Source organism: Grus americana, chromosome 11 (genome assembly GCF_028858705.1).
Source record: "Grus americana isolate bGruAme1 chromosome 11, bGruAme1.mat, whole genome shotgun sequence".
Classification (NCBI taxonomy): Eukaryota; Metazoa; Chordata; class Aves; order Gruiformes; family Gruidae; genus Grus; species Grus americana.
Window position 1 is genome coordinate 12,266,841 of NC_072862.1, and position 25,874 is coordinate 12,292,714.

Sequence of the window (25,874 nt, forward strand, 5' to 3'; positions counted from 1 at the left end):
GCATGTATTTCCTGCTGATTGAGGTCAGGATCAGTGAGGTGAACTTAAACCCCTGCAGAATGTGAACTAAATTAAATGCGAACATCTTGATAGCAGAATCTCAGGCTTCCTAATTTAGAAGCTCCTTTACTAAAGGGGAGAGATAAATTGGAGCCTGAAGGGAAGGGGCTGTTTAATGATGCTTCATCCAACATGGGAGGCAGTTGGCCTGTTTCCCAAGGGTTTTTTCTCCACCTCTCTGGCCCAGCAGAGACCTTGCATGTTATGCAGATGCCAATCTGGCAATCAAGGAGCACCTTTAATCACCTTCAAGAAGAATAATCCTTCTAAAGCTTGTTCCTCAGCTGGGAGGAGGGAAGGGATTGTCAAGGGTCAATAAAATTAACATTCAAGAGCAGCAGAAATGCAATGGGGAGGTGACAGCTGTAACTGAAAGCCTGGAAAGTGACAGAGGAAGGGGAAGAGAATTAGGGCAGTTTTGTAGAGGTATTTGCTCCAGGGAAAGTATGGGGCCTCTTATTTTGGGGAGAGAGGCTGGAAGATCTCATAACCCACAGGGTAGGCAATAATCTTTGTCAAGGGGGATAGGTAGAGGATCAGAGTGAATCAGGCCAAGGGAAGTTCTGCCTGCAAAGGGAGGGAACAGTGCATAGTAAAATCTTAGCTTCCCGGTCCACTCATTTGCTGATATCACTACCTACACCCAGAAAAGACAGGATGGAAGGAGCAGACATTACCTGGCAACAAACCTGGCTGATATAGCCCCTGCACAGGGTTTTAACCACAAGGTGGTAGAGGTTCTACCATGATTTTTCTTCCTGCTTGAGGTGAGGGAAAAAAGGAAGAGGTAGGTGAAAAATCCCAGATGAAACCAATCCTTCCCACCCCCACCAATTCATTCCCCTTCTGCCCAAGCTTTGCCAGCATGGGCTCTCTCCCCTGCCAACACACAATGCCAGCCCAAGACTCCACTCAATCACCACCTGCAATAGTTCAGACCCCATCAGTGCTCTAAGTTGTCCTCCGCCCACACACTACACAAGCCCCAAGTCAGAGCATGTCAAAGGGAAGATTACATAAGGAAGTCAGTGCCAGGTTTCCAAGAGTCACATTTTTACAAGGCAAGAAGGTGGTGAACCGTGCCAGCATCTACCCACAACTACCAGCCTCTGTTAGAAGCAAGCAGCAACAACAGTGTAAGTACTACTCAGAGGGAGTTTCTTGCCCGGACACTCTTAGGTTCACAAAACCTTGGTTCTCAGTCCACTTAGTTACAACTTACATGTGCCTACAGTTAGCAGGCACACTACTCAGAGCAGCAGAAACAGACAAGTCAAATCAATCACAGCTGGGGACTCTGCTGGCAGGGTGTAGTGGGAAAGGGAGACAAAGTGAATTTCTTTGGAGACAGAAATCCTTGTAGGATACTACAGATACACACATGCCCCCCCCCCCCCGCATTTCAGAAAAAAATAGGAGACTGCAATAAACCTTTTTTAACCAACTACAGAAACAGCACTTGTGTCCATTCAGTGGACAAAACAACAAAGCTGCTAAACTGATTACAATCCTTGTTTATTACAAATTAAATCTTCCAAAAATTCGGTTTTTTAAGACAACTTTTTATATTTAGAAATCAAATAATTTTTTTTTTTACATTTTCACCACCATGATGTCTGGACTGTAAGCATCATACCAGTGGAAAGTTATTTAAAGAAAAACTGGTAAAAAAAATTATAGCTCAAAACCCCCTCCAAACTCTGCTATCTCTACTTGAATCTCTAGATAAGACAGTCATTCCTTTCTTCCCTGCCCAGATACATCTGCTGTAGACGCATATGCAGCTGGTTTTGGTACCTGGATAATTTCTCCCCGTGCAGAGGAAGCACCACAGTGCACACACAAACAACTTAGTCATATTTGCTGGTCCAAAAGTAAGTAACCAGCAGACCAGTGACATGGGCTCTGCAAAATAAACAAATGGTATTTTCTATTCTGCCTTCCAGTTAACAGGGAACCAGTGCTGCCTCCCAAACATCTTGTCATAACACTTTTGAGCACAGGACTGCCCCTGTTTTTGTCATGCAAAGAAATTATCTGAAAGGATGGTTGCTATTTTTAGAGGCAGCACTGGAAACTTTGCAACTCAGCTCCAAATTGTGAGCTCATATACCTTTAATGGGGGTGAAGATGTTCAATCACATACACTCACATAACACACTCACTGTGTACTGTCAATTTAAAAAGGTCATTTAAGGAGTTCTTAACCTGTCTCTTCATTTACTTGAATTACAAGCTTGAGAATAGATTATATAGTGCTGCAAACCCACAAAAAAGTGGTTTGCTTCATTAGATCCACTGTTTGTTTATTTTAATTAAACCACTTGACCTTTCCTTCCTCTGCTGTTCCCACCTCTTTTAAGGCACATCCAGGAATTTTTCCCTTGCCAATATTCAGGGAGAGACTTGACAAGTGCAAGATTTAAACATACAGGAACTCCAGTTTAGAGCTAAAAAAAAATATAAAAAATTCAGTTTACTTCCAGTATTTGAGATGTGCTGAAGAAAGGTAAACACTTAGTCTTTGTCAAAAGCCACTCCAAGGGGAATAGTGAGAATCTGAAGCTTTAAATAGTACAGTTACACATGAAAAATATTTCATGTCTTATTCTGGCTTATTACAGAACATTCACCTCCCCCTTTTGTCTCCAAGTTGCCCCCAAAGTTCTTGCACGAGCCAACTAGCTGCTCGTGTTACTCAAGACAAATTACAGTGCTCAAAATATAATTAAAATTCATGCTATGTGGAAAGCCATCTATTAATTTGATGATGAAGTGTTTTCCATGTTTACAATAGCTATAATCATAACCACTCCTAGACCTGCAAAGGATAAATTGTACCAATAATTTAAAAAAACCACACAGCTTTGCTGTTTATCCACTGTTTCATATTTCAAGAGCTACAGTCCAGATACAGAGTGCCATAATTATCAGTGATATAGACAAAACATTGCTTCAGCTAAGAGCAGATTCAACTGCAGTCTATAAAAGGTTCCTGCTATCACAGTATGAATAAATATCAGAGTACTTTAAGGACACAGACGACCCCTTCAGAATTTGGTGAACAACATTTATGATAACACAAATGTAAACACACCATTTTGCCTTTAGTGTCACTGCTTGAGCATCTGTACTACTGAACTCACCAACAATTTGGAGCAAATGAGTTTCAGAACAAGGCATCTGTTCCTTGTTAGCTAAAGATTGTTTTAGAGCATTCTAAACCCAGTTAGACCTGCACTAGCTGAGTTTCCATCAAAGCAAGTTTGAAAACTGAAGACAACATAAGCAGATATTAATTTAAGTGTTACTTATATAGCTTAACAATCAAAGACTCTCCCTGTAGTTTTAAGTGTGTACTCTTGTCACTCAAGCAAATACATGTAGAGAAGGCAGTAGTGCTTACTACCTGGCCTACAGAGGATCATATCAGCTTGTGTAAACTGATGTCTGTTTCTCATACTTCTTTTATCAAGCCAACAACCCAGCTGTTACACCTCATTGCACTGGAATGTACATCATTCTCCATAAGTTTCTCGTCAGAGGGCAGACCAGCAGAAACTGTAGAAATCACAATGTAAGAAAACAGGCAAAAGCTATCTCAAAGCCTTTTCAGAACTACATCAGGACATTCTCCCCACACCTGGCCACTACACCAGGCCTGCAATTTTTAACATTTATCTTTAGTTTTATAAATAATGCATTACTAAGAAGCCTGAAAGGTGCTGGGCAAAAGAGGGCTTTGAGAATGAGAAACAATATGGCCCCAATACTTGGGAGAGCTGACAGCTTGAGTGTTTAGGGTCACATAACAGCTAGACTCCAGGCATAGAATACATAGATCCTTTAGAAAAGACTGAAGCAGGAAGCCATTCTACTTATTTAATTCTGTCACAGATTAAACAAAAAGATTGGAAAAACAATGCCAGACTCTACATTCAGGGGTATTTAGTTGGCTGTTACAGGTTTTTACTTCTCAGATTCTACCTTTTTCTTTAACACCTACTATTGAGCTTAAAAGTTTGGCTTTTAACTATGTCTTGTTGTCATGGCACCTTTTACTTTACATGTGAGCCTGCTGAAACACAACCAACATGTTCACTTAAAATACTGCTCTTGCTATTAGCTACTTACTGTATATTTTAACTGGAGAGTTTAAAGCTGAAGACTAAGTGTACAGAGTGCTCAGTGCTTGTAAAGTATCACTTGGAGCGAGCTGACAGCCTGGGCAAGTTTGACATATGGAACATCTGCAATTAGTACAGTTACAGATACGCAAGTGGTAATTATTCATCAATTATCTTGAACCTGCAAATCAAATCTGAATTTGAAGTAAAACTCAATTAGTGCTTACTAATAGTAAATTCAGGAAGTTACCATTCATTGACTTGTTTCCTCCTTCACTTCTTCTATACCATGGCTACACAAGGTAAACTTGTCCATCTCATGATACAAAAGCCTTCTGAATGCTTTATTGTTTACTAAGTTTCATTTCAGCTGTACCGATTGTGTGAATTCTGTAACATATTACCTGATACTAGCTGTCCACCCTAATCTCCCCATACTTTTTAAAACAGCTGATGAGTGTCTAGTTTAACCACTCCAACTTAAGAGATTAAGGTCACTTCTAAACTACTACTATACCCACTTTACTTCAAACTGTAACATCTGACCTGTTAAGAGGCAAATTTTCAGGTATGCGATGTTGACAGTGCCACTCTTAAGGTCACTGCTATAGAAGTGATAGAAACATTCAATAGAGCTACCTGCTTGCTATGAGAGACCAGAACAAGTAAATCCCCAGAGCTCTGCAGCAAAGTACCACCAGAAGCTCAGCAAGTGTCTCCATTGTCAAGTGAAAATAATTTGCAGTACTACTAGGCACCCACAGCAAAACCTCAAAGTCTCCAAGAGTTATTAAATTTGAACACCAGCAACATTTGTTGCTAACATTCCAGCTAGATTCTACTGAGCTTCTTTCATCTATGTTGCAGTTAAAACACCACAAGATACATATTTAGGATCTTCTGTAGTACACAGAAGTGGTATAAAATTGTCTTCTCAGTTTGAACAGAGAGAATTCTGCATACTGAAATAGAAGCATATCCAATTTCTTGAGCAAGCCCCTAGATGTGGCAAGAAAACTCATTTCTCTATTTGAAAGATTACAGCATGCACAAGCCTAGAGGTTTTAGTATTGCATATGATAAACAATATAATTGAAGCACAATAAAATCTCAAGTATGCGATAACATAAACCATGAGGTCAGACACCACAAAGTGTTGTATGCATTGTTTATTGAACTTCAAATTCCATGGTACATCAAAGATTAAATAGTTAAAAACTGTTTTTTTACTATCATACAACATTCAGAATAATCTTTCAAAACATCTATTTAGACAAAACTAAAAGCCAAATTCAAGCACAATTCCCCCAGAGCAGAATGCTAGGGGTGGAAGAAAGCTTCAGAGTATTGACTGTACACAACACTACACAAAGCATGATAGCACACCAAGCCACTGCTCTCTGGTGCAACACATGCTTCAACGAAATTGTATGCAACACTTACTACCATCATGGGCAGGCACCTACTATATTAGTGGGACAGATTACTCTCAGATCCTGCTCCCCCCAGACTTCAGTACTCCACATAAAGAGTACTGACTTACAGTTCTAGGTTCTGTGATGTTTTACATTACAGAGCTGAAACCAAGTTCAAGACTATTAGCACTAAATAATCATAAACAGCAAGAGCAAACTGACAAGGTCTTCCACTTCTGTTCTTTAACCCTGACACACAAGATGCCTGCAACTGAAACTATCATCTTAAAGACATGATGTCACCTGAGGTCAACCAACTATGAATGTTAACAACAGTGATGCCTTAGATTACTTTGAAGTTTTAGAGTGGTTGAGGTGGGAGACTAGTGCTTGAACTGCACTACTCAACGTTACATCCTATTTGTGCCGTCTTGCCTCAACTGAATATACAATTAAGTAAAACAAAATGCATCAAAAAAGATAAATCGGTCATCTGTAAACTGTTGGCAAGAATCATTTATTGTATATTTGTCCTCTATCTCAGGCATTTGTACAAGACAGTGGAGCCTAGAAGTGTTAGCTTTAATTTGTGCAACTTAAGAGTTTCCTTCAGGAGGAGTTCAGTCATCTGACCGGACGAAGAAATCTCCCAACCTTGCATGGCAGTCATCAGTTGTAGCTCACCTCACAGTAAGGTTCCGAGCCAGAACGTCAAAAAAGCACAGTAGTGCTCATTCCAAGCAACGTCAGGATTTACAGTTCAAGATTTCCCTGCTGTATTACTGTTTCCATTTGCAACACCACTTACTGAGGAAGCCTCACAAAGGCACCACTCCCAGCTGCAATACACACAGTGGTACTGATGCAAATGTTTATTTTGCTGCAAAGCAGTTAGATGTATTAGGGCTTCCACAGAACCAAGTGTGCACAACATGAAAACATGTAAAACAGCAGGTTTAACCTCAGCAGCCCCTTTGAGTGATGTCTTGTCCTGAAGATTTTGTAATATCCATTGTAGTGAACACCTGTAAGACACCAAAACAACAGTTTATTTACTGTTGTTCTGTATTATCATCCACATGGCTATTGATTTCCTCTTGTAAAGTAACAATACTAGATTTCTTTGAACTGTAAGAATGGAAAACAAGCTGCAGTACACAACACATTTTATACCACATGTCAGTATCTTATGGTTAGAAGTTAAGCAAATACTAAATAAATCTCAAAATACTATGTAGTATCCTTTCTTTGCGTCTAAGGTAACTATCTTCAAAAGCAGGTTTTAAATCAAGCTGTCCCCTCTCCCTCCCTTACCTCTCCACAAGTTGGATGGATACCAATTGTTTCATCAAGTAATTCTTTGGTGAGGCCACATTTTATTGCAGCAGCAAAACCTTGGGTAACTTCACCAGCATTAGGTCCAAGAACATGAAATCCTATCACACGATTCTTTAAGACAAGTGAGAAGAAAACCCCAGGAGTTAGTACTAGATAAAGTTTAATGGAAACTCTAGTATATAATTCCCACTACACTAAAAATTATATGTTGTGCAAGCAGGTCAATAGCAGTGTCTTTCTTCTACTTTGAAGAAAGTAGTTCTGCAGTTCTTTTCAGTCTATTATAACAGAATGAAACAAGTTTTAAAGTATATGAGTTAAAATCATGGTACAGCAGCAATTCAAAGACACTGCCTAAAGCTAAACAGATTCTAGTTTTGTCAGCTGTTTTTATGACTTTGTAGATACACAGTATGTTTAGTATCTTCAGATTTAAAATTACTTTTCCACATTGAAATTAGGTCAGATAGAGGACCTTATTTGTTAAAAATCTGATACTGAAGAGCTTCACTGGCTGTTCCCTTCCTCCCCAAGCAGTTAATAAGAAAATGACGACATTATAGGATTGAATTTTGAGCAAGCCATCTCTGTAGCAAGATCTAGAGTCACGGCAGCAGGCTATTAAAAAAACCAAGTTAAAAGCGGGTGTAGTTTGTTTCAATTTGTTTCATTAACTGGTTTATCAAAAAGGATACAATGTTTTAAAAAATTTTTCCAGGACATTCCCACACCTTCAGAGATGTCCTAGCCCAGGTCTGGCCATGATTCACAGGATAGGATACAAATTCCTCGTAACACAAGTAATTTAAATACACTATTTACATACTTTCTCCTCCAGCATCCTAGGAAAAAACCTTTCACATAGAAATCTAAATAAAGTCCCTGCTTCCACTGGGTTCTTTTCATTTGGATTATTTCGAATGAGGGACCAATAACAGCAGAACTTTGAGCCCTTCTGCAATCTTTGAGAAAGGGTTAGGTGGGCTAGTAAGGAAAAAAGATTACTTCCTCTTAGTTTAAAAGCCATGTTATTTCATCATATCATTCCTTCTCTCCAAAGGAATTTTAACCACATAAATCTTCCTTTGTCTGTTCTCCCAGATAGTTTTGGGGGAAAAATACCAGCCAGTACACCACTTTTTTTTTTTTTGCAACAACAAGAACCTACGATCACTAGAAATTCCCATTTCTCATCACTGAATTTTCTAGGACCAACCACATGTTTTCCAAGTCTCTACTAAACATACAAAACTCTGCACTTTGCAAAGGGCAAAAAAGCGCAAGGTCCAGAAACATAAAGCAAGATACCAGATAGTACACAGTTACTCAAAACCCACTTGGAAAAAAACCCTGGCGAATTTCTTCACAAATCTATCCTTAAATAGGAACTCAATATGAAGTTTCATAATGTATAAAGCAAGCTACCACTTGCTCAAACAGTTGTTATATCAAACAACCCAAACCAAACCAGTCAGCTCTCTCCCAATTGATTAGACCTCTTAAAACAAAAACTTATGTTAACAGAATGGGTAGAGCTGGCCTCAGGCAGGCCAAATAAGATACTAGTCTTTTGGCTGGTCTAAAAAGAAATTTCAAGAATACACTCAGCACATCCATTCCAACTTGCTACTCACGTTGTCACGTTTACTGCAGATTATCTTTGCGTAACAAGTATTGTTATCTCTGCTTGGTACTGTCCATTCAAGTGGCCAGAACAAACTGTGATAAACCTGGGAGGATGACAAGAAAGAGCATTACAATTTGATGAATTAATTCAGTCAGATATAATTCCAATTTTTAATGTCTTTACAAATAGGTGGTTTGCCATTTAACTAGCCAGATTTTCATAACATATACTAGACAAGACAGTGATTTTTGTTCCCCTCCCCGCCGGGGCCCAAGCAGTGCATCCTCCCAAAGTCAGCAGAGGAAGACTTGACTTAAACCACGTGTCCCTGATTGAAATACTCAATTAAAACAGCAACAGGTATAAGACACAGCTTTTTAAGATCATACTTTCAGAAAGAAGTGCTTTAATAGTACAAAATGAATATCTAGTTACTATAAGTTTAAACCTATTCTGCAGAAGAGTAAACAGAAGCTAAATAATGCCAAGTGTATTTGAAAGATGTAAGGAGTTGAACACAAGGCATACAAACAGCTTTAATGAAACTCTGCAGAGAAGTACAGAAACCCAAAGTTACCATAAAACAGGAAAGTTATGCCTGAAACTTCTATAGCCATAAGAATAGGTCAGGAAGAAATTAATTCCCAATTCAAGTACAGTGAATAAGCAGAAAATAGTCCATCCCAGGAGTTTGGTATACTTCAGCAATAAGTCTTCAATTCACAACAACAAAAAACCCCACCCACTTACAGTTTTGCAACCTGAGTTTGGCCTCCTGAAGTCAAATGCTTCTTGGCAGCATACAGCTATGCACACTTCTAACAGTACTAAGTCCAATCCTGCATTTCTGGGAGTCCCATACCTTGTTAGCCAGATGACACCACTTCCACTATCAAAGACCTATCTAGCTAACCTTCTAATCTTGTTTTAACACTGTGCCTTCAGCATAAAGCAGCAAGGCCCAAGAAAAACATTCTCAAGCTACCAGTTAAGCAAGTCTTGAGTGCTCTCACCTCCAAGTTTTGCTTTCCATATTCTTCTATGGCTGTTTCTTCAGCTAACCCACAGCTGCCATACTCTAAAGGAGTAAACACTGTCGTTGGTACATTGATATAGTCACACTAAAAATAAAAAAACAAAATTTATATTTAGACTATGCAAGTTCTACACAGTACATAACAGGAAAAGTTGTATTAGCACTTTTTTGTTTTTAGAAAAAACACTTGGAGCGCCCACAGTCAAGTGGACAAATCAACTCGTGTTATTGCAATTGTGAGGCAAAAAGCATAGAACTAAGTCGAAGTTATATTCTTATAACTTTACCTTTGTGGAACTACCACCATAAAGCCTGCGGGCTAGCAGTTTCCCTGCTTGAATGGCAACTGGAGTAAGTTCAAGCTTTCCATCCAATATATCTCCAATAGCATAAACATAAGGCACATTGGTTTGTTCTTCATCATTTACAGGCACTTTCCCATTCCTTAAAACAAACACAAAAGAGAATGAGTTCAGTATCATAACATTCCTCAGAGATCAGCAAAACACAGAGGGGAGAAGTTCTGCTACAAAGATGTTACTCTAACTACTGAGCCCATTTTACTAAATATGCTTATGCCTTTTTTACTTCAACTGCAAACTCTTCAGAGCAACAACTACCTCCAACTCTGACACGTGGCTGAAGCCAGTATTCAGTGGGCCAGTTTTGAGCTGAACAAAAATGCCTGTCTGGTGACAGTGAAGTTAGTTACTCAGACATCTTTGGACTTACGATCTTTTATTGATTATTATACAGCTTGCAATGTACATTTTCCCCTATAGGGAAAAAGGGCGGCAATATCACTCACATGTTTAAGTAAGATGGCTTAGTAAGTTGTTAGCTGCTGCAACCTGATCTTAATTTTTCTTTCTCCTGAACAACATAATCCTGCTTCTTTCTTTACGCCAATTTTGCACTGACACCAGGGAGAAACAAGAAAAAAGTTACATCTGTAGGAAGCAAGTAGTTTGCTGCCTCTTTAAATCCCTAGATGAACTTGCCACATGAGCTGAATAAAATATTTAATTTAACAGAATATTAAACTGTAGTTTCTAAGTAAATTAAGCAAATACATTAAATCTATTCCTTAAGCACATTGGTCAACAAGTAGGTATTAATTCAAAATAGTTCTTTTATGAAATACATAAAGAAATGAATTCATGGACAACTGTACTCAAATCCAGGAGAAAAGTTTTTAAAGGTTCACATAATAGCCACCTATAAAAGTGAGGATTTAAAAAAAGCATCAGTATCATTAGGTATTAAAGAAGTTTTAAAAAAAAAATCATCGCATTCAGTGGTTTAAGGGAGTTGAACAATACTCACTTCTCATTGATTTTGACACCAATTGTCTCTAAACCAATATTTCTGGTACATGCATCACGACCAATGGCTATCAAAACCTAAAAAAAACCCAAAATTACATGCAATAATTTTATGCAAGAGTGCAATCAGCATAACACTTCCTTTGGTCTTTTTCTGAAACAAACAGCCAAAACCATCCAACAACTGTTGAGCATACAATTGGAGTGACTTTTCAAAAACCTTTTCTGAAAGAGCCACCAATAGTTCAGGCTCCTCCACGTGCAACTTGTTTCACAGATGTAACAAACAGCAAAACATTAATATCAGAACAAAAACAGAAGCAACAACACTGTTCATATGAACTGCATTCCAGGCACGTAAAGTTTCACCCATTCTGCAGACAGGGCACAATTGAAGATGAATATTCATATATTTTTTCCTGCCAGTAATTTATGTAAATAATTTTTCAAGCAAGATTTCCCTTTACTTTTTTCCTGAACAGCTTTTAAAGTGTTTTAATACATTTTCATGTGCTGCTACATTCAGTTATTTCAAATCCAGAAATGCTTACAGTGTTATATTCTTCTTCAAAGATTTCTGGTCCCTCAGTAGACTTTGCTGTCACTTTCAGTCTTCCAGGCATGCCCTCCTCCAGCTGTTCAACCTGTATAAATATTTGTAAGCTTAGAATGACCTTAAGCAGCAGAGCTCACTTACACTGTCACTTCAAACCTCGACCTACTAATCTATCATTCAGCAGTAAAAAGAGCTTAATATCATAAAACATTTATTCCTGTACAGAGCTAAAGCATTCCCAGACAGCACATGCATTCTACAAGTGCTGTTTGAAGTAATAGTGCGTGGAGAGAAGAAACCTAAAGAAAGCACTTACCTGAACAGGTACAAACTTCCTTATGAACTTTACGCCGTGTGTTTCCATGTGAGCACCTACTCTTTCTGCCATTTCTTGGTCAAAGCCCCGAAGGAGTATGGAACGCACCATCACTGTGACATCCAGACCTAGACCAGCAAGAAATCCTGCACACTCCAGAGCCACATAGGAAGCACCCACAACTAGAGTTTTGCCAGGGCAGTAAGGCAGGGAGAAGAGGTCATCACTGAAAAGAAAATAAGTGTAAGTTACACGGTTCTTTCAACACAAGCTTGTTCGTCTTTGCGAACACTAGAGCAAACAAAGTTCAATCTATTATGCCTTTTCATCTCACCTTGTAATACAGTATTCTTTATCTCCAGGGATACCCAGATATCTAGGCCTTTCTCCTGTTGCCAGGACAAAAGTCTCTGCTGTGTGATAGGTTACTTGTCCTTTTCTATTAGTTGCCTGTTTATATAGATAAAATTAAGAAAGTCTTCATCATAAGAACAGATTTCAAGACAAAATAAATTTTGTAATCCTCCCCTTCCATTAAATATTGTGGATATGTTTAAGAATCAAGAACAAGCGGTTCCAAACAAGAACTAATGCATTTAGAGAAGCCATGCAGGTCACTGAAGAATAACAGGTTTAAAACAAACTATCAGCCTTTTCTCTCATCAGAGCACTTAAGATCATTTACTCTTTCAATTCTCTCCATTTCAACTATTCATTTAGGTTGAATTGTTCTTAACAACTACTTTCAAGCTATAAAAAGCTATAAATTAGGCCCCTCCTGCCTCCCACTTCCAATAAAAGCCCAAAACAATGCTAGTGGCAGAATAACATCAATTAGTTCTTAGGCTAATGGAGAAATGAAAAAAGTATCTAGTTACATGATTTCATAGGGCTTAAAACCTTGACTTCTACAGGCCCTTGGTCTTGGGAAATTTCATCTTGCCAATGCATCTCTCTCAAAATCTGACCTCCTTGCTCTTCAGTTACTTTCCAACACAGATGAAGGGAAACTTCCTCCCCATCAAGTCATCAGGTAATTCAGGTTGGAAGAGATCTCACAAGGTCATCTAGTCCAACCTCCTGATGAAAGTCTTTCTGTTCTACTTCATTTATAGACTAGGGATACATAAGTAGATGACCTGCATACCTGGACACTATAACAGTTCGTAGATGAGGCAAGTTCAGCATACTACTATCTTTTCAGTGCTAGCCTCTTGGTTTCAAAAACATGCAGTTCAGCCTTCATAAACTCATATTGAAAACAGACAATTACATTCACTGAGCTAAACAGTTGTCTTCAATATGCACTTATTCTAAGTTAACCTTGCTACAGTACGATCACTTACAGCAAGACTGCCTGCACATTTTGTCTTGCAAAACCGACAGTTTTTCTTATGCTGATACAGCATAAGGTTCTAGCAGCACTGTTACTTAAGTGCCTAATCTGAATTTAACTTCAAGTTTTTATGCTTTAGTATGAAGATTTTACAAGTGGAAAAATCATACAGCTAAAGCTTTTTTTTCCCCTCCTCACTCAAGCTGCTGGTCTCAATCATGAAGTTAGCAACTGAGACAACCTTACTCTTATTCATGCAAGACATAAGTTTACAGATATCAACATTACTTTTACATAACAGTTACTAGGTTTGCAAACACTGTGGCATGTACTAAAGTACAGTAATAATTTAAATCAATTATTTCATAGATGAATTGTTAACTTCAGTTGACTTACACTGGCAATGTCAAGATAAAAACTTTTCCTTCTTGGATTTTAAAAGGCAGTTTTAGAACACAAGTTTTACATCCCAACTAAATGTTTTTAACATAGCACATACCTTAATTTTGTGTGGTTCAATGAATTCTCCGTAAGAATTGAGGTATGTCACGGACTTCTCTCTTAAGGACACTCGATAGCCCCAGTTTAAAGAACCAATGTAGTTTTGAATTGCTTCTACCATGATCCCCCAGTTATGTTTCACTGAAATGACATTAATTTCATACTTAAAGAAATCAAAGTGCAATGAACCTTAAAGAAAAACTTTAGTCTTATTAATTGTACATCATACTAAGAAAACATTATCATCAGTAATGAGGATACATATTAAAGTCTTGTTCTACTATGCTAATATTTACCTGACTTGTTCCTATCTGAAATAAGCCCTTTCTAGAAGTTCTTTCATTTAATTCAGATAATACAGGGAACAACACACAATTAGCTTTCAATCCTAAAGGTTTTTATGACTGAGGAAGGAGCATGCCTTTCTGATTTACCCAAGAAAAACTACTGAACTCTGCCTCTAGTTTACCAAGTTCAAAGTACAAGAATGATCTTAAGCTCAGATCTGTACACCGTCTTGGTCTGTCCTCTGTGTTCTTACTAACCTTGTTCTTCATACTGCCACCCATATTTCCTTGAATCTTGGAGCGCCTGACCCAGAAGCGCTGCTTGATGCATTAGCTTCTTAGGAATGCAACCTACATTTACACACGTGCCACCAAGTCCTAAGATGGAAAAAACATGTTATTGCCTGTGTAAACAGGATATTTATGCTTTTCCTATCATGTGCTTTATACAAAGCACCCATATATCAGTTGGTGATATTTGCTATAGTCATACATGTAACAGAAAATGTCTGTTGTAAGAGAAATTTTAAAATACAATGAACACACTAAGCTTACAAGTTTGTATTCAGTTTAAGAGGTTACTTGACTCATTGAACCAAGAAGGCTGCAGTGTGCTGTCTTGAACATAGACCTGGGATACTCACTCCAGAACGCTTCAGATTTTAGTCAGATTGGCAAGTAAGCAAGGCAAAAAGCCCAGAGTTCCTAGAATTTAGTGTCACCTATTATGTGGTATTTGAAATACGTATTAGTTTGAAATCTTAGCTATGAAAGCACATACATACTTCAACTCAGTAAAACTTGACCAATGAAGTTCCTTACTCATTCTCAACTGCCAATATAACATTAATAAGGTCAGAGAGCTGCTGTCTTTAATTATGGAAAGGTGAGGCATGCATAGCCTTATAGTCACACTGTTCTAGAGGTAACCTAGATCAGTTGCCCACAAAATACTACTAGATGAACTAAAAGACAAAAAAACCCACAAACACGAGAATGTCATCATGCACACACACACACAATCTGGAACAGAACTAGAACATTTGACAAAGAACTGAGAGTTAGCAATGCACAAAACAGAAATAACTGCCCAGAAAAGCAGGCATGCCAGGAAAACAACCCCTTTGTTATCTGTGTTCCAGAATTACAGGAATTCAGACACAATTTTTAACAATATAAATCCATAATATCTAACAACTCAATATGTATCACTGGCACAGAAACATCGTAAAATACAAGTTAACAGAAGCTTACCCCATGAGGTTCCGAGAGGTGTTGGAACAACATAATCTAATACCATTACTTTCTTTCCCAAAGCAGCAGCTTCCTATAGAAGACAGAAAGACAAGTCAGCATTACTAAACTTTTGCCTGACCAGGAAAGCCTGTCTGCTCATTTACAGTCATGATATACTTAGCACTAACAAAAGCCTCCTCTGCTAGTTAGTCTCATTATCATACACGGCTCTTCTACCTCCTTCACTAGACAAAAATTCAAATCCCTCAAAAGCTATTACTCTCTTCTGAACTTTGAATGGATGCATATGTTCAACGCGGCATCCGTACCATCCTACACTGTCAAAAGCCATGGTCTGAAGAAGGTATGAGATGGGCTTACCAGCCTACGATCCTCATCTACCTCACCCAAAGAGATATTTACGCTGTTAGCTCTCCTTTTCTCTCAGGAGGGCAGGACTGACTTGGCATATTCATGAATGAAGTGACAGTAATAAACTGGAGACAGTTTAGTGGAGGACCACCAAGATGGACAGGGGGGTGACGCACGCGCCCTATGAGAAGGGTGAGGGAACTTGGCACGTTCAGCCTGAAAGCCCTGCATAATCTTGTTTGACATCACAGTTAACCCTGCTTGGAGCTAGCCATCCTTCTAACACCCATTCAAACCTGAATAATCCTACAATACTCTACCCAAGTAATTGGCAGGCACTTGATTGAATCTACCCATTGTTTGTAGGTGCCTCAAATTTGTTTAAGAACTCCTGCACGGTTACTGCAATCCTCGTTCAAACAATGTTTAGCCAGCTATCTTACATTCTATGAATACTTGACCTCTTCCACTCCGAACAGTTTAGTAATTATCACCAAGTTTATAACTGGTGTTCCAGAATGCACTGCAAGGAAAGATCTGGAGCATTCTGAAAATGCCCAATTAAGATTGGCTAATACAAGCAGTGCTATGTCACCTTCTCCTGCCTTTGTTGTATTTATCTAGTGAAAGTTGTACACTTAACTATTGTTGTACAGTAAGTCGACAAGGCTGTCAAGAATAACATCACCATGCCCAAACCATAAATTGACAGTTAGGATATCTGGCTGAGAGGTGGGAAGCGTGGGTTCAAATCCTTCAAGTAGAAGAGAAAACTGAATCCGCATTTTAGGTCCTGAGGCACTCTGAACAACAGCTAATCATGTAAGAGGTACACAATCTCTATCACTTTTTCTGAAAAAGCAGCTAGAAAGAGAACTAAAAAGCGAGCCAGTTCCTTGAGAGAACAGCTGAAAGGACTTCATTTTAGATGATTAGCAATCCTGAATCCTTAACAGTCAGGTGTACTTCAAGAGTAGCCTTTAGGTTTTCCAGATTACTGCTTGGAACTGTTCAAGTGCCTGCGTACTACACATGAAGAGGAGATACTTAAACTTTTGGTTCCACCCTCAGCCAGGAACCTAAAACCTATTATTAGGACCAAGACCAATAAATAGGCATTGGCTAGAAACTGGTCCACACAGACCATGATCTCCTGAGTGAGCACATTACTAGACTACTATTGATTCATTAATTAACAAGTTGAACAGTAATAATCATCAAAACAGACTGTTTTATACTATTGTGATTAATACAGAGACTAATTTTTGAAGAAGTTTCACATATAGCCTGTTCTTTAATGCAATTTTCACGTCATACCTTGGAACACGCAAGTCCACCTGAGCCACCACCAATAATAATGAGGTCATAATCATAGGGTTCTGCATCTTTGCTATCCCCAAGAAGTTTCTGCAGTGATCCATCATGATAAGCCTGTAAAAAAAACCCCAAACATATTACACACATTTCTGAGCAAACAAAAACCAAATGATTGGCTTCTCTGACCTAGATCACCCAGTCTAATACGTCACACACAATTTAATTATGATCAAACAGCAAATTCACTCAGTAGTCTTGCCTACTTCCAGCTGATTTTTAAAGTAGTATTACCTGATAAGTTGAATCACAGCCACCTACATGTGTTCCATTCACAAATACATTAGGCACTGTCCTCTGATTAGTTAGCTCTGCTAACACTTGCTGAATACTGGGTCCATCAGCTAAGAATAAAAGAAACAAGTACATTATAGAACATTTTTCAAGAAGGGAACTTTTGAAACAACCTGAAGTATTAAATGCTTGGACTGCAATATACTGTAGGCCTGCCAAGAAAACAAACGTTAAGCATCACATTTCTAGACTTCCTGAACATAACCAAGTCTTTAGAAACTCCTTCTCAAAAGAGCATGCTTAAATACAGAGGGCAAATTGGTACTTCAAGCCATAATTCTACAGAACACAGTAAAGCTGAAGTAATACCGTTTAGTCCCTGTACTTCCTGGATTCTTATCAGTCTCTTCCTGACAGTGTCACACTTGCTATGCAAAAATTCTTTTCCAGATATCACAGGAGATCATACAGACAGCTTTTCTTTCATGAGAATTGTCTGGTTTTGGAGTATGTTCTGTGTAAGTGCACATAGTTTTGCCCAGTAGCTTTGTACTACGACAATATGGGGATGGGAAGAATTAACATGGTCTTCTACTCAGACTTTTTCTACCCACCACACTGTCTTAAACATTTCAGTTTTAAGATTATCATTGCCTGACCTGACCTGTCATCTGAATCATCAGCACCTACACATAGACTCAGTTCAGATCTCTCACCACTTGTCCAACAGTAAGCGTGGGAATGAGAATTTACAGTAATCACTGACTAAAATCTTTTTACTCCAAGATCGTATCTCTTTGGTATCGATACTCAGAGCAATTGCAAAGGAAACACATTATTAATTAGGACTAATTCCAGGGGGAAAAAAAAAAAAAAAGGATTGTGCATTGTACTTTGCATATCTTGAGCTATAATTAGTTCACAGTATCTAACTTTAATAAAAAGTAAAAATAAGTACAAAGAGATGCTATGGATCAATAACTACATTTTCCCCCAAACACTGCTTAAGCATAAACACTTCAAAAGAGCATTAGCACTAAAAAAAAAGAAAGGCATTGGAAACTAAGTTTTGTACAGGAAAAAGCTGATGATAATACACATTCAACAGCTTACCAACAGCGCAATTAAGTTTACTAGGAATTACATTAGAAACTACTTGTTCTTAAAACTACAATAAAAGCTACATGCATTATGTACATATATGCATAAGGCACTACGCGTGTACTTCAAACTAAAGCGGTTTGGGCTTTAAAAAAAGCCCCACCTCAAAATAGCGACAGCCAAGGTACTGGAATTTACCCTTCCTTCCAATGACTAAGCAACTTTCTCTGTGAAGGTCACCCATATACCAAGTCACACATTAACAATTCCTCTAAAACCACAAAATAACCTGACGCAATAGAAAAAACACCAGCTTTTTTCCCCCCAAAAGACAGAGCTCCTCAGAGAGAAATCAGATCTCACATCCTCTATCTGTTGATGACTTGTACAGAAAGAGTCAAAGCCTTCAGTTATATTAAAAACACATCCTGTATTAAAATCCACATTGAAGCCTAATTGTTTTTATCTCTGAATATATTAAAATTTATTTTAAATGTTTTATATATCCTCCAATTAGTTCAAGACAGCCTAAAGAATCATACACAGTCACCCATTTTTAGTTATGTTAACCAGCATGTGATAGATTTTCTTTCTTCTACTTACCAGTTACATCAAGTTCCAAAGCATAGTACTCCACACGCATAGAGTGGAAGAGTTCTTTCACCTGCAACAGAAACAGACACAATGCCAGTGCAAAGCCTTCTAAAGATCTGATACACAGCTCAGGGTAAAACTTGAACCTGTGACACACAGGTAACTTAAGTCTTGGTTATTCTGCTCTGAGGGCCTAGCTCTACATGCCTTTGATGAAGTTTGGCACTACTGCTTTTTGCATGTTCCTCACTTAAAGCCAGGCTATTTAACAGCATTCAGATTAAGCATCCCACATCACAGCAACCTTCCAATACAAGTTTCATTACCTTAAGAAAAAGTTTCTATATACAATTTGCTTAGCTGCAGACTTCTCCATCCCTGACAGATACCAACTGCCATATGGAAAAACATCATGAAGAGAGATAAAGTAGCAGCCAGATTCCTTGATAGCACTAAGGCAAAAAAGAAAAAAGGGACTAGAGGATAAAATGCAAAACAAAACACTGTCAAGCAAATGCCAAAAAAAGAGTGGATTATGAAAAGCTGCAGAAAGGATAATACTCTCCAAGTGTACTCAGCACTAGGACAGCTCATGCCTACCAGCCCTGCATTCTCTTTTCGTTGCTATACTTCAGAAAAGTTTTAGAACAAGTAGAGAACAATTACTGTAAGGAGTCAATAAGTTGGGTTTAACAAAGATGGAGAAATAACTGTGTTTAAATAAATGACTACCTGAAGGAAGAAAAGTGGAGGTGGATGGAATAAGAACTAATGGTCTTGAACTGCATCCAGAGATTGAGATTATACTTTAGGAAAAGCTTTTCCTAATAGCAAGACACTGGAACATATTGCCTAGGTAGATGACAATCTTCATCAGTGAGTGGCCTCAAAGTATACAACTCTGAGCTACCACTTCCCCTACCTTGTGCCGGGGACAAGACTAGATGATGCTTTGAATTTTGTTCCAGTTCTGATTTTTGGTTTGCTGTTTAACAACATCTGCCTCGACCTCCAGGATCAGGCAGGAGTGGTTTAACTTCTTTGCCATTGTTTTACTAAATTAGTCATATCTTGCTTGTGAAATATTGGGAGTGTTAATACCAGAATGTAACAGTTACATTTTTTAGCCTTTTAAATTGTTATTCTTCTCCATTAAGCAGAAGCAGCATTCTAAAGATGCTTCGTCATTAAAAGGCTGCTTTTCTCCTGCATTGCTAGATACAGTATCACTAGAACATGCCCTAGAAACATGGTTTATGCATCTAGAAGTCAGCAATAAATTAGAAAGGAGGGGAAAATAGGAAAAAAAAAAAAAGAGAACACTATATACGAGCCTAGTGTTAAAAAGGAAAAAATAAAACAACCAACCTAAATGACAACTTAGTGGAGATTCTCCCCAGCCTGGACAGAGTTCTGGGTGTTTTTCTAACATCAGTTTTGGACAGACAGAGTCTACAATTATCAGAATCAAATGAGGGAGCATTTTAGAACTGAGATTTTTTTTTTACCGTAACACCTATTTGTAACACCTATTTGTAAAACTGGCAGTACTGAAATTGTAAACTATCCTTCCAGTTAGAAAACAACATACCTCATGGCACAGGAGGTAGTATTACATCTGGCACTATTTACTCCTTTAAAATATAATTTGCAGACTTACCCATGCAAATAGATATTGTAAGGCAATGGGTAAAATATCTGCTTTTAATCATAACTGTCTTGATGTGAAAACAGCTGTAGCAAGAAGCACTAAATGTCTGTGTGATGGATCCACTTGCCAGCATGGAGTCTGAACAATGAAGCACACTAAGTTGCTGCCAATTCAGGAGAAATCTTTTACAACCAGTTTTCTGATGAATCTCAAATTTATTGACAGCACTAAGCTGAGTCACATCTAATAAGCATAAAGATGTCCAACACATGATGAATAAAAAAAAAAGTGTTGTTAATGTTGCTGTGATCCATGCTGTTACTATGCCAAAGGCTGAGTATCCAGTGCTTTCTACCGGAGTTTCAGCTTTATGCTGATAAACCTAAAGCTTTTGTGTTCTGGATGAACTACAAGGCAAGTTTCTTACCACATCACATATCAATTGTAACATAGAAAAATAAGCTCTGCTTGTATAACTGATTACATTAGTTCTACAATTACAGAATAATTCAAGTTGTAAGGAACCTTTGGAGGTCATCTGATCCAACTCCCTGCTCAAAGCAGGGCCCAACGTGAAATTTTATCAAGTTGCTCAAAACACTGTCCACTCCAGTTCTGAATGCCTATAAGGATGGAGATACCATAACCTCTTTGGGATGTTCCAATCTTTGACCATCCTCAGAGTAAAGAATTTCCATTTTATCTCATTGGAGTATCTCTTGGACTGAATGAAAGGAAACAGCAGTGGAACTGTTCCAGACCTCCCATTCTGCAACTGCTCTTACAAAGCCCAAGCTGAATGCCATGAAAGATCTAAAAAGCAAAGCTTAGAGAGACCACTACTATGAAGTAGTAAGCTAAGAATCTGGAGGGAAGTCACAAAATTAGCTACTTGGCTGCTGTTTTAGTTTGCAGCAAAGCAGCAGAGTAACAGTCAAGTTTTGATTAGGTTTTTTTAAAAAAAAAAAAACCCCAAACTGCTAAAACATTGCAGCAGCACCTGGCAGGGGGGAGCACAGGACAGAGCACATTAGTAGAACAAGAAAGGATTACACTCAAGAAAGGGCAGATTTAAGACAAAGCATTTAGGCAACCTTTATTCTCTACTGAAGATAGGGAAGAAAAAAAAAAATCAGACAAATGTCAAGATCCTAATTAGAAGTAACTATTGCACTTCATACTTATGAATAGATCATGCTTGTGTTGTGCTAATGAAACAAAGACAAGTAACAAGTATATGATCAGAGTTATGAAATCTTCAATACAGGCAAGAGATAACAGATTATTTCAGTTTGGAAAGGAAAATGATTACGAGGAGTAGAAAGATAACATACACTAATCATGAGTAATATCTAGATAAGGTGAACAGGAAATGATTTCTGAGAAATACTCACTGGAGCAAACAGCAACAACTGCATTTACCAGAAAACAATTTTGAAATGAAAAGCAAGCCTCCAGACAATACATAAACCAGAGAACTTACTGCCACCTGACATTGTAAAAGCCAAAATTAAAAGGAGATCAAAAGAGCTATTAGATCAACTAATGAAAGAAAGAGCCACTGAAAACTTAACTCAACAAAATTAATACAAACTCAGGTCAAGAAATTTCTGAGCTACACAATGCTGAAAACTTCAGCTGCATACTAGGAAATTTCCCAATCCTAAAAATGTAAATTCTCCAACAAGTGTATAGGACAGGATACTAGGCTGCATGGTCACCAATACAACTGTTTACTTCCTGTCTGACCAATGTAATGGCCTCATTTACCTACTAAACTCTTCCAGTTTTCTCAAAAAGAGTCTAGAAAAATTTCTAGGTATTACTAAACAGTAGATAATAGTAGATAATTTCTCTGAAACTGAGAAATTGGTCTAACACTTTAGAAAACTCTTCCTGGAGATGCTTCCTCTCGCTAGAGTAGCTAAGCATGTTTGAAACAAGCTTCATACAGTAAAGTAATAATGGTATGTCCTATGTCTGCTAACATTCTATAATAGCCACACAGCTGAATTGACCAGAAATCCTCATGGATACAGAACATAATCAACAATAGCCTAACATATAACTAGAATAACCGGCAACTTCTATGCAACCACAGTTGTTGCTCTTAAAATAATTTCAACATATCACAGTGTTCACACATGGCAATTTTTCATGCTAAAAACCTATGTTTTCTTTATGCACTTCTATCTTAGTATTAATCTTTTCAGGGTGGTAAGATATTAAAAACAGCCGAGTTATGACAAGGAAGTCATTCTAACACCACCCTCTCTCTACTCCTGCCTTACTAAAACAATTGAACAACAAATCGCATTTGCAGAAAAAGAACTGCACAATTGCCTAGTCATGCTACTAGCTAAACTGGACAGAATCAGCTACTTAGTTCATTAAGAGACTTTATTTGCAGTGCTTTTCTGAAGGAAAGCACAATCTTAATTTTCTTCCAGCATGGCTACATCCATTTGAAATAAAGAATTCTTCCCACCCCCCAAATTAGGTCCTTTTAGAGCACAAGTGTTCTCTGCACTAGTGCTAAACATCATCAGTTTTTCAATTAATCCTACCAAAAGCACATTGCTAACAACCATCCACAGTAAAAGATAGACACAGCACACACTATTCATATTCATCTGTCTTTAAGAACTCGAAACTATGTGATTACAGGCTAAGTACCCAAGCTGTAACTACACTTTCAAATTATATCCACTTCATTAATTCTACAGACTAGATCAGCTAGCAAGAATGCTGCATTACCCACTGTTCTCCCATTCCTTTTGTTATTTTCTAAGTCTTCAGTGGAAGGGATTGTTAGTACTCATACTGTTGCTGATATTTATGTTTTATCACTTGATGTTTCATGTGTGGCTTCCTTCTCTCATAAGCTTCCTTCTTCTAGTTCTCCCTCTGCAATATATGTACCTCTTCAACGTGTTTTCTTCTGTTCCAAACAGGAAAGCAAGCCAAGAAAATCTGCCAATAGCAATCAGCTCTTCCTTCCCCCCCAAGTTTATCACCTGTTCCTTCAAAAAGATTCATACAGGCTCTTTTAACTCTTCTGCCTAAAACAGGCCACGAGAGAGGGCCCTCCTACTCATGATATTCATTCTTCCCATTTCCAAGACAATAAAGAATATATTCCTCATATCTGATTGTCTCCTTGAAGCAAGTAATCCTGCCTAATAGGGAAACTCTGAACAAATGTAGAAAAGAACATTAATCTGGAATTTAATTACTGGACTACAATAAAGTCCATTTTTTTCTTAAGCTCCTTGTATCAGTCTATCCCCAGCGCAATAACAGAAACAGATGAAGGAAAAGGTTGCAAAGGTTTAAAAAGTCACGATGCCATTGTATGATCTCAAAAACGCTGGGCTGAGTGCCATGCATATCAACATTTGAGCAATCACGATCACTAAAAGCACACAGAGAAACACAGACAGGCACGACTCAGTATTTTTTGAAGGACAGCACTGAAGTCCTCAAAAAAAGGATTTCTACTCAACAGAAGACACCGTTTTTGTCAACTGGACTAGACTTGAGCAAGACTCCTACCCTATAATAACTGCATTTGCCAAAACTTCAATTGAATAAATTATTAAGTCAATAAACTTTAGAGGGATTTGAGCTGCCTATTATGCTATACTATCTTTCTGCCAAAACATTCTTGGAGAGATACACAGAAGCTTCCTTTCCCAAAACCTCAATTAAGTTACAAGTGAAGTGGGATATATTCATTTAAGTTTTCTACAACAGGGTCACAATATCTCCCCCCTCACAAGAGCTACTGGAACTAAACCTAACCTACACATGTGAGCACAGCTTCTGAGTGTTTTCCTTACTGTCAATTCCAGTGAGGAACATCAAGACTCAATCCCATAGTTCCAATTATGTTTTTCCACCATGGCCACATCAAATATGATATTACGAGGTTTAACTGACACTTCATAACACGCTCTTTGCAAACACTTAAGAATCACAATGCCTATAAATGCACAGATTCTGTATGGGCTATGACTATAGTGTGTTGGTATCGTAAAACTCGAATGAAGATCCTGTTTCTCTTTAATGACAATGGTTCACTAGTTACAGTTACCTTGTGATACTGACACATAAACAGGGCTAAAAAAATATTTTTCACTAAATATCACAACTAATCAAGTGGGGTTTGTTTTAAACACACATTATGGCCAGCATTTAAAAGTTACACTCTTGCTATAGAGTAAACCTTCTACCTCAAAGTTCCAAAACAAGAGGAAACTTAACTTATATTCCTCTCTGGGATGCAACTTTGTTCAACTTGAACACCAGTGTGGTGCTCAAACTTTCAATAAGAAAGCAACACAACCAGCACCCTGACCTTCAAGTAACAGATACAAAAGCTGCTTAGCTGAGGAACAAGCAGACTGTGCAGAGCATCCCACACATTCATCTATCCCTTCACTCACGTGGCAAAGGGAAAGACCTACCGAGGACGCTGGTTAGGATCTTTGCCTCATTTCGAGCCTGATAAGGGGGTTTCCAAGGGGTGGCACCTGGTGCTAAACTTAAGCGGGATGGATACTGAGCTACTTCTGTACTGCTTAAATCGCTAGGGTGCCGTCACAAGAAGCAGCATCCCTGCAACGTTTGCTTTCCAACCCTTTTCTTCCTGCGCGCTTCCCACGCCTCGGGCGGGCCGCCAGCCGTGCGAGCGGGCGCCCTCAGGGGAGATGCCTCTCGCCTCGCACGGAGGCATCGCGCCAGGCCTGCCTCCTCTTCGCGGCGAGACGAGCCGGCGAGAAAAGGGAAGCGGCTCCGAGACCCTCCGTTCCAGCGGCTGCCGGCCCGAGGAGGGGGCCCGCGGGGGGAGCGCGCCGAGGTGCCTCCCGCCGCCGTCTCACCTTATTGCAGTAGGGGCAATAGCTCTTGCTGAAGATCATGACGCGGTGGGAGGCGATGAGGGTCTGCACGCGGAGCTTCAGGCCGTCCCAGTCCGGGAGCTGGGTCTGGCCCGGCGGCGGCATGGCGGGGCCGGCGGCTGAGGCGCGCAGCGACGAACTGCAACCGCCCTGCGCGCCCAACGGCAGCGGCGTGCGCCCAACGCCCGCACTGACCCACAGCTTCACCCCACCCCTTCCGGAGCGGGGAAGGTGACGAGCTGGACCGACCTATCCGCGGGGGAAGAGGGGGAGTCAAAATGCGAAAGACAGTTTCTCGCCCTTTCTTTCCGCCACACGCATTATGACTCATTGTAAAGTAATAAGAAGTAGTTTCCGTCACGGGTGGAAGCATTAATATTTACCTAAAGGTGATTTAAAGAAGGATAAACTTGCATTTTTTTAAGCCATCCCTCCGCTCTGAGAGGAGGTGTAGAATAGCCCAAGAGCAGGGAGGCGAGAGGGCGCA

At 38.9% G+C, this 25,874-nt stretch overlaps 1 protein-coding gene across 1 annotated transcript; it reads right to left on the reverse strand.

The window, feature by feature from the left end:
- Positions 1–5,341: 5,341 nt before the first annotated feature.
- TXNRD3 (thioredoxin reductase 3) lies at positions 5,342–25,597 on the reverse strand. The gene is made up of 16 exons (XM_054838484.1): positions 25,370–25,597; positions 18,845–18,905; positions 17,141–17,250; positions 16,850–16,963; positions 15,179–15,251; positions 14,183–14,302; positions 13,636–13,778; positions 12,135–12,250; positions 11,801–12,026; positions 11,480–11,572; positions 10,930–11,006; positions 9,891–10,047; positions 9,581–9,688; positions 8,575–8,670; positions 6,917–7,051; positions 5,342–6,627 (listed from the first exon to the last, which is right to left on the reverse strand). Exons 1-16 carry the CDS (start codon positions 25,490–25,492, stop codon positions 6,565–6,567), a joined length of 1,815 nt encoding a protein of 604 aa, XP_054694459.1. The 5' UTR covers positions 25,493–25,597; the 3' UTR covers positions 5,342–6,564.
- Positions 25,598–25,874: the final 277 nt, after the last annotated feature.